Source organism: Ambystoma mexicanum, chromosome 5q (genome assembly GCF_040938575.1).
Source record: "Ambystoma mexicanum isolate Mex_15411 chromosome 5q, UKY_AmexF1_1, whole genome shotgun sequence".
In the NCBI taxonomy this organism is placed as follows: domain Eukaryota; kingdom Metazoa; phylum Chordata; class Amphibia; order Caudata; family Ambystomatidae; genus Ambystoma; species Ambystoma mexicanum.
This window is the reverse complement of record NC_090933.1, coordinates 834,529,936-834,544,197: the sequence shown is the minus strand read 5'-3', so window position 1 is coordinate 834,544,197 and position 14,262 is coordinate 834,529,936. Positions and strand designations below refer to the sequence as shown.

Sequence of the window (14,262 nt, the reverse complement as noted above, 5' to 3'; positions counted from 1 at the left end):
GTTCAGCCGTGTTGTTAGAGGCCGTAGAGATGCAGGCTTGAATGTGTGCTCTCTTCTTGTTGCCTTTGGAGCAGGCGGCCTGCCAGTTTATCAGAGGATGAACCCAAATCCCTCCACTTCCTCTCAGACACCCTGCACTTGCGTTTGAGGATGGTGAGGTCATAATCATACCAAGAATTGCACTTGGAGGTAGGCTTCAGCCATTCTCATGACAGGGGCACGGATGTCCAGGGTGCTGGAAATAGAAAGAGGCAGGTTAGAAAGGCCTGTGTCAGGGTGTGAGTCAGCTGCAGGAGTAGGAGGAGCAGAGAAAGTAGAGAAAAAGGCATCCAATGACACATGCTTCATGGGCCGAATGGCCAAGAAGGTAGGTGGCAGTGCTGGGGGGATGGGGAGCTTTGCCTGAGGGATAGAGAGTTTCAGATGAGAGGAGAGTAGAAAGTGGTCAGTTCACCTATGGATCTAAGGTTCAATATTACTAAAGTACATGTTCAGTGTAAGGCTTGTTTGTAAACAAAAATGTTTTGTTTCCCTTCCTTGTGAACACTGTCCCGTCAATTACATTGAGCAGCAATTTTTAAACACATAGCTTTGTGCCTTTACACAGCCTAGGTGGGTCGAGATTGCGAAGCAGCATGATGGGTGACCCAACTTTCAGTCGAAGGTGATGCGGTGGCATTCCCGGGGTGTTGAGTGAGTTGAGGAATTCTGTTGGATAGTTTATGGCTTCGTCGGCATCCATCACTGTATCGATTTAGTTGTACTCAGTAACTGTGCCTGGAAGCATATCCTGAATCTGATCCCAGGACCTGCACCTCGAGTTTTGTTCCTTGTGTCAGGACCGGTCCTTCTACGACCACATTGATGTTTTGCTAATTTTAGGCAACCTTCTCTTGTGTGAAGGTGCTGAAATACGGGGAAATGGGTGGGGTGTCCAAATGTCATCTAGCCAATATTGTCCGGAGGATCCTAACAGGTAACTATGCAAAATGTGGTGCATATTGGTGAAACGGTATGGAATTGTATAAAGAACAACGCTTCGCCCAGCCACAAACTCATAAACAAATGTTGACTTGTGCTGAAATCCGAGGAACAGGGTGGGGTGTCCAAAGGTCATTTAGCCAGTTATGTTCAGAGGGTCCTAACAGGTAACTATGCAAAATTCGGTGCATATTGGTGAAACGGTATGGAATTGTATAATGAACAACGCTTCCCCAAGCCACAAACCCACAAACACATGTTAACTTTGGTGAAATCCAGGGGAAGGAGTGGGCTGTCTGAATGTCATGTAGCCAGTAATGTCTGGAGGGTCCTAATAGGAAACCATTGCAAAGTTTAGTGCAGAATTGTGAAACGGTGTTGAATTTCATAAGGAACAATGCTTTGCCACAAATCCTGCCACAAACAAACAAGCACATTTTCTCTTTTATATATATAGATTACAATAGTTTTTAGATTTCTTTAGTAATTGTTGAAGTTGCCTACGTTTTTATGATGGAACTAAATTCTTATAATGAATGAATTGTAACTAAGGTTAGATTTTATTGTAATTGTTGAAGTGAATGCAAAAATCTACTGATTTTCATTTAATATTTTTAATGATGAACATATTTGTAAAGGTTGAAATTTATAACCATATACAATAAAAACAAAATACAGAGACTTCCTCACAGCTCCTGTTTAATGCCAGCATTTCATCATCCGTTATTTTAGGTGGCACTGATGCTCCTGATGCTGTAGCTAAAACCTTCTCTTTTATGGCAGCTTTAAAATAAGCTGTGATTTTTGCTTCATGGGTTTTGTGCACAGATGGCTTGCCGTCCTGCATCCCAGGTGTATTTATACCACTCGCACTTTCATGAGGAGATACCGGCAATGGTAAATTATGGGCCATCTCAAACATTTCTTCCGCTATAATTCGGTCTGATGGCTTTGATAAACGTCTAAGAACATACATCGTCACTGAGCTGAAAGTCAGTTAAAAGCAATCTCGAGTAACAAATTAATAACATAATGAAACAGATTGTGATCCAATGCATCACTGACCCCACAATAGCCGCAATATAATCAGTCAATGTTCCCTAACACTGTTTCCTACAGTCATTTTAAATGCTCACCACTTAGATCCCAGGCTCAAAACAATGGTCGCCAGTTCACAGTTCACGAAGCAGCCGACTGCAGACTGCACACTTGAGCACACTTTAACATGCACGCTGACTAGCTGATGTCACGTTTTATTTTATTTATTTTTGCATTTGTTACAGCGCACTGAACCTGTGGGTATCTAGGTGCTAGTTATATTAGGAAAGGAGACATGTACAGTGGGGGGGAAGGAAAGGGGAGACAAATAACCTATGGTATCAACAAACATGTATACTACTGGATACTAATAGTGATGAAGGTATGTCCATTTGTGAGAGTTGCAGGAGCAAAGTTTATTAGCACAGGGAGCTTTAGGCGAAAAGCCAGGTTTTCATTTTTTTTTCTAAAGGTCCAGTAGGAGGGTTCTTTTCTCAGGGCGATGGAAAGATTGTTCCAGAGCTTTGCGGCAAAGACAGGAAAGTTCTATCCTTCTGCAGTGTTTCGAGTGAAGTTAGGCACTCCAAGGAAGTGTCAGTTCATGTATCTTAGTGAGCAAAGTGGGATGCATTTTTCCACACAATGTGAGAGGTAAGCCTAAGCAGTGTTGGTGGTGCACCTGTGCGCAACGGACATGGTCTTGAATTTAATCCGCTCACAGACCAGAAGCCAGTGCGCATCTTTTCTGGCTTCTGGGACGTGGTCATGCTTGGAAAAGTCAAAGACCCGCCCGGAGGGCACTGTTTTGAATGGTTTGTAGCTTGCACAAGTTACACTCAGAAGTACTTGCAAAGAGGGCATTGCAGTAGTTCAATTGGCTCTGGTGATGGCTCTGGCTATGGTAAGGTGGATGTTTGTGGTCATGAAGTGCTTGCTGGCATTAAGAAGTTTGGCGGTGTAGGCAACAGAGGATGCAATGGCATTGACCTGGCATGTGAGGTCAAGGATAGCGTCTAGGTAGATGGCCAGGGTTTTGGCTACTGGTGAGGTTTGGATCAAATTACTGTCAATGTCAAAGGCTTTGTAAACTGAATTTTTTTTGCAGAGAGTGATGTTCGAGCCTACAAATAGGATCTCAGTTTTGTAGTCATTTAGACATAGCTGGTGGGGTGCCATCCAGTTCTGGACGATATCACAGACTGAGTGGATGGCTGCGACATATAGGTGGTAGGTGCCTCAAAGAGGGAGGAGGATGTGTGTGTCGCCAGCATTATTCGTGTAGTATATGGCGAGTGCATCCAGGTGATCAAAGATGGGCAAAGTATGAATGTTATACAAAGTGGGGGAGATGCATGATCTTTGTGTGACTCCGCAGGTTTCTGGCGTGGGTGGGGCAACATGATCATCCACGAAGACCTGAGACGATCTATCTGCCAAGAAGGATCTGATCCAGTATGCGGCTGCAGGGGAGAGGTGCGTGGTGCGGTGGTTGCAAAGTGTCTGGTGGTCGACAAGGTTAAATGCCGCTGATAAGTCCAGCATGAGAAGCAGGAAGAGTTTGCCAGTGTTTTTGATATCATCCAGTTGTTTTTTCAGGTCCAACAAGGCTGTTTCCGTTCTGTATCTTGGTCAGAAGCCTGATTGACGGGTGCACTGGATGTGGTTATCCTTGAGGAATTGTTGGACCTGGATGCATGCTGTGCAGTCAAGGATTTTCAGGAGGAAGGGTACAGTAGTAATAGGGTGCTAGTTAGTGGGGATGGTGGGATCGATGGATGGTTATTTTTAACAGCTTGAGGATCCAAGCTTCTTAAAAGGAGCTTGGGATTGTTTTTGTGGTGAAGGACTAATTGAGTATTGCTTTGATGATGGGTGTGAGTGTCTCGGCACAGTCTTTGATGATGGGCGCCAGACACACATCTCCTTTGCAGTGGGAAGGCTTGAGGCTCTTGATAATGTTGGCAACTTTGAGTTCCGATATCGGGCAGAAGTTGAATTGGGTGGTAGATAGACTGGTGGATGACGTGAGAGGCGGTGGGTGGTGGTTTGGCACAAATGGCCAGATGCTTAGCATGCATTTTCTCCTGGAGGGGGGAGATTTTTCCCATGAGAGCTTCTTGCACCTTGGTGCACCAATTGTCATCTGCGATGAGGTCTGTGGGAGGGGTGACTGGAGCATCAAGTTTGCGCAGGATCATAAAGAGTTTGCGGGTGTTGGATTGTGCATTATCGATTCTTACATTATAGCTATTGGTTTTCACAGTATTTATCATTCTTTTGTAGTCTTTGGCAAGGGAGGTGAACTGAACTTTGGTGGCCATAAAGGGATCTTTCCTCAGGTCGTTTCGGCGGCGTGTTTCTTGACTCGGGAAGCAAGGAGCTTGGGGGTGAACCAGGCATTTTAAATGTTCAGCTGGTTGCACAGTTGGTAGCCAAACTACTAGACCGCCAGGAAGGTAACCTGAGCTGCGAAAAGTATGCATCTTTACCAGGGAATAATTCAGCAATCAACAACAGTCCACAAGCGTTTGCCCAGTGTTCTCCTGCAGACAGCACACTTGAACTCACAAATAGTCTTGTCCCTGAGTCAGGTCTGCAGTATAAACCTTATCCCACTAAGTCGCCATTGCACCTATTCACCTACGTCCTGGATCCCTTCCTTAGTAGCACATAGAGCACACCCTGCCCAAACATGACTCACAGCCCTATCTGCATGCAATATTAAGTGTACACGAGTGGTACATATCAGACATAGTTGTAGGGCAAGTACCACAAGCAGACTAATAGCCTTTTGGAATTTTGTAACTGTCTTTATTTCCCGAAGGGCCAAACCAGTGCTCTGTGCAGGGGAGACCTGCCTATTATTCTCTTCTCCCCATCATTCCAGGTGGCCCCATGGAGGGGCTGGGTAGGGCATCAAACTATTCCACATATAACTCAAAATGTATAAGTACATTTTAAAATGACATTTCAGCAAAAAATATCAATTAAAAGACATGATATGTTTGTTGACCCTCCTGAGTGGAAGAAATTCCATAGAACAGGGTATTTTATCCATGTTCATTCTCAGTAGTAGGGCTCCCACACTCCTTTTCGAAATTAACAATTGTGTACGAGCGCGATATAAATAAAATATAATTTCATTTTTCATTTAATTTTAATGTCCTAATTTCACAGAGCAGTACTTAATACCTCATTATGCATCAACATGTTTAATTGAAAAATATCAAATCCTCTCGCCCAGTTTAACTTCTACCGCCTTCCATACATTGTATAATGCTAATATTAGTGACATATAACAGTATAACCAAAAATCATCCTTCAAATTGCAGAGGTGTTATGCACAAAGTGAGCTAATTGAGTTGTATGTAACAATACCATCTTTTCACAGGAAGTTGATATGTGCTCTGACCTTTCACATAAATGGCATTTGCATAATTCCCTCGCGATATGCAGTCTAGGGCCCAATGTAGACATGGCAGGTAGTTGATCTGACCTTAAGTCTTTGTATATAGCAAATTCCCTGCATAGCTATAGCCCGCTGTGCTATATACACATTTTTTATTGTAGAAGTCTGAAGGGTTGCCTTACGTCTCTTCATAACCCCAAGCTCCCCATAAATGTCATAGCCAAACTCCAGGCCCAGGCATCTGTACGATGAAACTAGTTACATTTTTCCTTCCTCAGAGATCAAGGGCGTTCTCCTGCAAGTGCTCCCACCATAACATATAAACTTAGTTTTCCCTATGTTTGGAACCAGATCGTGTGCCCTTGCAAACCACGCAGCTTGCTGACCGTTCAACGCAGACCCACATATGTGTGAGCAAACAATACAATGTCGTCCACGTAGGACAGCCAGCGGACATGGACACCCTCGACATGTGGTAGAAAATGATTACCTCTCTCAAGGTGCTCAGGCAAATAAGAAATATAGAATTTATATTGTAGAGGGGCCAGCACACACCCCGGTTTAATCCCAAGGTCAGTACCAATGGGTCAGTGCTGGTCCGTCCACCATTCAATTGCACATAAACATAAGTCTGATCATGAAGCTGTCTGATAGTCTCCAAAAGCCATTATGAAAAACCGGAACTCAGCCGCTTTTGCCACAGCTTTACCCTGTTCACTGTCTCAAATGCCACCCATAAGTCAACATATAAGTCAACAAGTGACGAAAGCCACGGGTGTTCCATGCCATTATTCCGGTTCAATCTTGGGTTTTTTTTTATCTAAAGGGAGAAATATTTTGTGCCAGTTCCAACCTTGTTGGTCATCATACAATTTTCTGGAATTATCTGTATTAGTTAGTTGTCCCTAATTGAACCTTTTGATAATAGCCCTCTCACAATTTTGCTTTGGTTTATCATCCAGCAATAGATCACAGTCCAATTTGATGCCTCATTTAAGGAATTGTGTAAAGTGTGATTTTATTAATTCAGCAATGACCACTGAGATGCAATTGACTCATGTTGTATTCATATTTGAACCCTCAATGATCTCAACAATGTTCAAGTCATTGGTGTATAGCACTCTCAGAGTAGGTATTTGCAGCAAAAGATTGAGGAATACGGAGCGGTTAATAGGCTGCTCTCTTTTGTTTGAATACATACTGGTTTTAACCAGTATTTTGGGGATGGCATTTACTCTGGATTCCCTTATCGAGTCAAGTAGTTTGTCCTCAGCTTCTTCATTCCTGTTTGCCTTTCTTTGCTCATTTGAGTTTAATTCTGGGGTAGAACACCTTTCCCGTACAGTTTCACTGTTTAAATCCAACTCAGATACAGAGACTACAGATTCTTCATCAGACACCTTATTCTCACAGTTATCTCTCTGCTCAGCAGCCAACTAGTTAATGTGCCTGCCTTCTTAGCTTCATGCTTCCTCCTCCGGCTCAGGTCACCTTTTTCCCAGCGTGTTTGCTTGTGATAGGTACTTATTTATTTCTTGCAGCATTCATGGAGTTTGTATTTCCATCAGTTTGGACCTTCTCTGTTTGATTTTGTTGAAGTTTCAGGCGACGTCTTTGTTGGTGACTTAGATATAAATCCGATTTTTCAAGTTTCTCAACATCTTTCCCCACAATCTCTTTATGTGTTCCTGTAGCAGTTGTCATCGCAGTAGGGTTAGATATTTTATTAGACACTTCTGCACCATGCTCAAGGCCAGAAGCCATACTCTCACCAGTCTGATTCACCCCAAATTCCGCTGCCAGTACTGTTTCAATCCTCTGCAGGACCGCTCCTTGATTACCCTTTTCCTCATTTAATCTTCCACTCAGTTTAAGGAGTATTTTCAGAGCAAACTGCATGGTCGAAATGGCCACCAATAGGTCTAGTGAAGCCTCTGCGCTTTTTATGGTTTCCTCAGAGCCAAAAGAATCAGGGTACAAGATGGGAACAGTACTCAACCTAGTTCCCAATACCGGCTCTGGGTTACCATTCGGATTTACCACAGGTTGTACTTCCGCAGTATTGGTACTAGACATGGGGCTAATCAAATCAATAAGTGTGGAAGGTATTATGTGTGCTGTGATTTCGGATTGCAGGGAATAACAGAGATTGAGGAGAGAATAATTGTCATTCTTGGTGTTCTGCAATGAGTCCTGGCAATCTGTACCTTCACCCACAACTTCCCCCGCCTGGGTTTCATTTACTGTTCCCACTTGAAAATGCAAGGTTATTTTCCTTGTGACAGCCCCCGGCTTTGCAATCACTGTACACTTCCCAATTCGATCAGGGCATTCCAAATGTGCTTACCCGTTCCCCTTCCAGGGCTTATCAATACTGGTTCTCAGTTTTTTATTATTATGAAGGTTATATCCAGATTTCTTCCCCTTTTGTTTATTGGCCATTTCCCAATGCAATAGTTTATCCAGAGAATGTTCAGCTGTTCTCAATTTTCTAATCAAGGAGATGGAAGTAAGGGTATAATGGACCAGTTCTCCAAATCACTCCTAGTTATATTCGCTTTACCTTATCAGGTCAACTGCAGCAGCAATGAAAAGTGATAGAAAACTTAGAAGCACATACCTCCAAGCTGGTAATACCCTCTGCATCCCTCCACGCCTAACCACCAAACCATCTTACACTCTCCAAAGCACTCCCACAGAGCATGTGCTCATGCGCGCATGGCTGGGAGATTTATGCAGCCAGGTATTTATTTATTTATTTATTTGCATCTGTTGAGCGCACAGCAGACCGAAGGCATCGTGGCGCTTGTTACAGTGTTGCTTATACTTAGTTACATACAGTTCAGGTCCGCAGGTGTTACATTGGACGATAGTCTTCTTTTGTTACATACATACATCGAGGAGCAGGTAGCTAGGAGAACAAGGTTAGTTGAAGAGGGCAGTTTTGAGTTTTTTACGGAAGGAGAATAGAGAAGTTTCAGCTCTGAGGTCGGTGGGGAGGGAGTTCCAGAGCTTCGGTGCGAGGAAGGGGAAGCCTATACCTCCTGCCTTTGTTCTGTTGATGCCAGGTATAGTTAGTTGATCGGTGTATTGTAATCTGGTCTGTTTGGTGGATTGAGATCTACATAATGTGTCAGATAGGTATGAAGGTGCTGAGAGGTTGGTGCATTTATGAGTAGTTGTGAGAATTTTGAAGGAGATACGGTCCTTGACTGGGAGCCAGTGAGCTGTTCTCCTTGCTTGAGTGATGTGTTCTCTTTTTGGTATGCTGAGGGCTGCTCTAAGAGCTTTGTTTTGAGTTGTTTGGAGCCTAGATAGTTTTTTTTGGAGGTGCCGGCTAGGAGGGCGTTGCAGTAATCTAGTTTAGCTCCTATGGTAGCTCTAGCGATGGACAGGCGATTATCTTTGGTTAGGAATGGTTTTATTGCGTTAATAAGTTTAGTGCTCAGCGCGGAGGCTGAGACTATGGTGCTGACTTGTTTGTCCATAGATAGGGTAGCGTCTATGTAAACCCCGAGTGTTTTGACTGAAGATAATACTGGGATGACACAGTTATCTATGTTGATGTTGAGGTACAGTGGGTTGAGGTTGGAGAGAGTGGATTTCTGACCTAGGATGAGAATGTCGGTCTTGTCCCCGTTCAAGCAGAAGCCGTTAGTGGCCATCCATGCTTGTATGGTGGAGTGGATTTGCTGTAGGGTAAAGGCGTCTTGATGATAATGCCCCGTCAGGGGAAGGAGAACCTGTGTGCCGTCAGCGTAGTTCGTGTATGTGATTCCAAGTGCGTCCAGTTTGTCGAAGAGAGGCTTGGAAAAAGATTATAGAGCATAGGGGCAGTACATGAACCTTGTGGGACACCGCAGTGGATGATGGAGGGTGCTGCATGAACTGTGCTAGAGAACACTTTCATGGCTCTGGCCTCTAAGAAGGAGGTAACCCAGGACGCAGCATGCGTCAGATGACTGGTGAGTGTGATGTGATCGACCAGATCAAATACTGCAGAAAGGTCCAGGAGGAGGAGGAGGGCGGGCTTGCCTTTGTCAAGGATGTTAGTGATTTCGTTTTTTAGGTCTAGAAGGGGGGTTTCAGTCCCGTGCCCTTTGCAGAACCCAGATTGTCTTTTTCCTAGGATTGCGTTCGATTCAAGGTATTGTTGAATCTGTTTGTGGGCACCTGGTCTAATATTTTCAGGAGGAATGGAACTGTTGTTATGGGTCAGTAGTTATTGGGGTTAGCTGTGTCTAGCGTTGTTTTTTTTAAGAGAGGGCGTACCCATGCCTCTTTAAGGCTGTCTGGGACTATGCCCGTTTTGAATGAAGCATTGATGAATGCCGTGAGAAGAGGGGCGAGCGGTTCTGCACAGTCCTTGATTATTTTAGAGTGGCACACATCACCCTTACATTGTGAGGGATTGAGGTGTCTGAGGATGTCAATGACATCTGCTTCGGAGATTTCTGTGAATGCGAATTTGGGCGAATTTGTGCATGTTGCTTGTTTTTACATTTGGATGAGTCTGTACATGAAGGTTTTGCTTAGGTAAGGTATTGTAGTGGTGAGATATCTTATTTTGGAGGAGGTTTATCTTTGCAAGCATGGCTGATTGAATGCTAGTGCACCATGCTTCGTCTTTGACAATCTCATCCGTGCATGTGGATGGTAAGGTTAATTCTTTAAAGATACTGAAAAGTTCTTTAGAGTGGGAGTTGGCAGCGGAGATACGGTAGTTGTAGGCTTCAGATTTGGCAATGAAGATGGCGTCTTTGAATTTTTTGGCTATGGATTTGAAGTTGCTTTTTGTGGTGTCGCAAGGATTACACTGCCAGTTTTTGAGCGCTTGTCGTTTGTCTTTGCGCAGGGTCTGGAGTTCCTCGGTGAACCAGGAGTTGGAGTGGAAGGATTTTTTTTCTTTTTTGTTTTCCAATGGAGCGACAGCATTGACCGCTTTGGTAATGGTGTCTTTAAATATTTCTGCGAGGATATTCGGGTCGGAGGAGAAAGGGGGCACTAGGCATGGCAGATTAAGGTGCGCAGTGAGCTTTTTGGCACTTCTGGCTAATGTCGCCGGTGCTGTGGTAGGAACTTTAGTGCATATAGAGACTGGGATGTCGAATTGGAGAAGGTTGTGGTCTGTCCAGGGGAGGCTGGTGTTGGATGTCATGGCTGTGTTGCATTTATGGTCTATGATCCAGTCTAGGATGCGTCCTTTTGCGTGCATAGGCGCAGTGATTTTTTGCGAGAAGCCTAAGTCGTGGAGGTCTTTGGCTAGCGAAGTAGCCGTTTTGTCCTTGGGGTCATTGAATCCTAGATTAGGGTCTCCTATAAGTAATGATTTAGTGGATTTCTTAATATTGTTTCCTAGGAGGTGATTGACTTGACCTAAGAAGTTGGCAGTGGGGCCAGGTGGTCAGTATATGATATGAATATTTATTGTGCTGTTTGGTGAGAGTGCTAGTTTGACTGATAGAATGTCAACATTCCCTTCCTCTTGGTGGGGTATGGTTCTGATAGGAGGAGTCTGCTTTAAGCCTTAAGTCAGTTCCAGCGGACAAAGTAGCATGCATCGATCAGTGCCAAACCATCCTACACTTTCCAGAGCACTCCCACAGAGCACAGGCGCATGGGAGTTTAGCTGGGAGTTTTATGCAGCCAGATAGGAGGAATCTGCTTCAGGCTCAGGTGAGTTAGTTCCAATGGACAAAGTAGCATGCAACACTCACTTCCAAACCATCTTACACTCTCCAGAGCACTCCCACAGAGCATGCACGCATGAGCGTGTGGCTGGGTGTTTTATACAGCCAGGTAGGAGGAGTCTGCTTTAGGCTCAGGTGATAGTTCCAATTGACAAAGTAGCACACAGTGTTCACTGCCGAACCATCTTACACTCTCCAGAGCACTCCCACAGAGCACACGCACATGAACGCGTGGCTGGGAGTTTTATGCAGCCAGATAGGAGCAGTCTGCTTTAGGTGCAGGTGATAGTTGCAATGGACAAAGTAACATGCAGCATTCACCACCAAACCATCTTACTCCCACAGAGCACACAGGCATGAGCACGTGGCTGGGAGTTTTATGCAGCCCGGTAGGAGGGAACAGCTTCAGGCTCAAGTGATAGTCAGTTCCAGCGGACAAAGTAGCATGCAGCATTCACCGCCAAACCATCTTACACTCTCCAGAGCACTCCCACAGAGTGTGCGTGCATGAGCATGTGGCTGGGAGTTTTATGCTGTCAGGTAGGAGGATTCTGCTTTCGGCTCAGATGATAGTCAGTTCCAATGGGCAAAGTAGCACGCAGCATTCACTGCCAAACTGTCTTACACTCTCCAGAGCACTCCCACAGAGCGCGCACACATGAGCGCGTGGCTGGAAGTTTTATGCAGCCAGGTAGGAAGAGTCTGCTTTAGGCTCAGGTGATAGTCAGTTTCAATGGACAAAATAATACGCAGCATTCACCACCAAACTGTCTTACTCCTACAGAGCACACGTGCATGAGCACATGGCTGGGAGTTTTAGGCAGTCAGGTAGCAGGAGTCTGCTTTAGGCCCAAATGATAGTCTGTTCCAGTGGACAAAGTAGCACGCAGCATTCACCGTAAACCATTTTACACTCTCTAAAGCACTCCAACAGATCGCGCACACGCGCGTTGCTAGGAGTTTTTATGCAACCAGGTAGGCGGAGTCTGCTTTAGGCTTAGGCGATAGTCAGTTCCAATGGACAAAGTAGCACACAGAGTTCACCGCCAAACTGTGTTACACTCTCGAGATCACTCCCACCGAGTGTTTCACATACCAATGTGGTGTCCACCCGTGGGTGAAGTGGAAAACATACGTACTGGGTTGATATTATCAGGTAATTAAGCTATTAGCAGTCCCGAGATGGTCTTTGGCATACAAAAGCATGATTCCGGTGCTTGCTCAGAATGGGGAGGGAGTATGTAGGGGTGCACTCACCTACTGTCCAGAAAAGGTGGGAAAGATCAGAATTACTGGCTGCATGATCAATGGCATGCAAAGAAAATGTCATGTGCTACTACCAGAAGAGAATGACATTGTTCCAGGCAGCTGTGATGAGGGTGATGGGGGGCACGAACATTTTCAGCTTGATGGTCACTTTGGATGCATCAGCTGGCAGGAATTGATTAATGATAACTTATAAGGACATGGATGCTAATGTACAAACTATCCACCGGGCTGCATGCCACACTGTGATTCTGAACCTCATTGGCCTAAACTATATAATTTAAAGGATATCGATAAATGCAATCTACTAACAATAATCCTTGATGAGATGCTGGGGAAGACTGGCCGCTCATGAGGATCTCTGCGGTTAACAGAGGCAAAACTGTGAACCATTGTTACCGAGGCCCCTGGCTGCAGTAATGTTTTCTAGCCACAAAAATATGGACAGGCCAGTAGTATAAAAAAAATCTCTTCGGGTGTCACTCTTTCTCTACCAGAAGTGAAGGTTATTCGTTTTGAGGACACTTTAAGCTTGGATGTATGTTTCTCTCTCTTCCCCTCCTTGTTGACGGCGTGAAACAGTTTTCAGAAAAATATTTACTATAGTATATTTGCACTTTTGATTTGCTTCCCCAAAAATGGCCCAGAAGTCAATTGCCCAAAAAAGTAGAACGCAACATTGCTGTTAAAACGCTAATATGTTAAAAAAAAATAAAAGTCAGCGTCAAAGGAGAAAATACGCGTGCAACCCCATAAAATGTGTAGCTCTGTCACCAGGCAGCACGGCTACCGTTAGACAGTGCTAGCGAATGTAAACACTTACCACTGCCACTGCGTCACTTGCGAGGAGAGCTGGCATTTCCAGCACCGCATAGTATGCCACGTTAGTCAGCAGATAAATGATAGTCACAATGGGCATGGAGATGGCAATCGCAAGAGGTAGGTTCCTACACACGGGAGAGTAAATAGGAGTCTGTTTAAAACCTCAAAAACATGACCGTTTTTGGTAAATTAATTTAACACGTTACACATGTTTCTTTCAACAAAGTAGAGAAAAGAAACCCATACACATCAAGCATGCGATTTTTAGTTTTCATCAGAACATGTTTCTGTATTTATAAGAAGGTGTTGTTTTTGGTAACCCATGAGATAAATATACCCTGCAATCCTTATTCCAAATTCTCAGGCATTTTGACCAAAGCGCTTCACATAGAATATATTTATATCCAATACCACTCATCCGAAGTTGGTGCTCATTTATCGACCTCGGACAGATGAAAGGTTGGGCTGGCCTTGCTGGGATTCAAACCTGCGACCTGCAGATCGCACACAGATCAACATTCTGATCTGCGTTACCAGCTAATGTTCTTTAAAATACCACCTGTTTTTTACTGTACATGCTCATAATGATGGCCTTTATGGTAACAGCATACTTAATACCCTGTAAAACCACATCAGTTTTGGATTAATAAGAGTTTCAAAGGATTCAAAAACAAACGTTTTAGTGAAAGAAAGTCAGCAGTACCAGATACCCAAATATTGGTGTAATTCCTGCAGGCTGAACAGCATGACTGTGTACCGATGCTATCTGAGGAATTAGGTATAGGTCTGTGCTTGACGCAGCAAGTTCAGGCCTCCTTTTCTCCGGTTTTGGGTCATGTTTCAAAAAACATAGATAGTTTAGTTTTAAAGGGCTGTGCTTCAGTAGTGTTTCCAACCGTCAAACAATATGTAAGCTTGTAGGTTCATGGGGCTCAGGTATAATAATATTTCAAACAGTGATATTTGAACAAAAATCAATCATAGAGGGTGAAGCAGTTAAATATGTTATGTTTAGGCTTTATAAACATGGGAAAGTATTAAACACATGCTTATGGT

The 14,262-nt window shown here is 44.1% G+C and overlaps 1 protein-coding gene across 1 annotated transcript in view; it reads right to left on the bottom strand.

Annotated features, from left to right (window-relative positions):
- Window positions 1–14,262, bottom strand: part of LOC138497698 (Y+L amino acid transporter 2-like) — a 461,544-nt gene that overhangs the window by 192,741 nt on the left and 254,541 nt on the right. Inside the window, exon 5 of the mRNA XM_069621313.1 lies at window positions 13,208–13,331. Within this exon, the coding sequence (XP_069477414.1) occupies window positions 13,208–13,331 (124 nt within the window). The remainder of the gene's footprint in view (window positions 1–13,207; window positions 13,332–14,262) is intronic.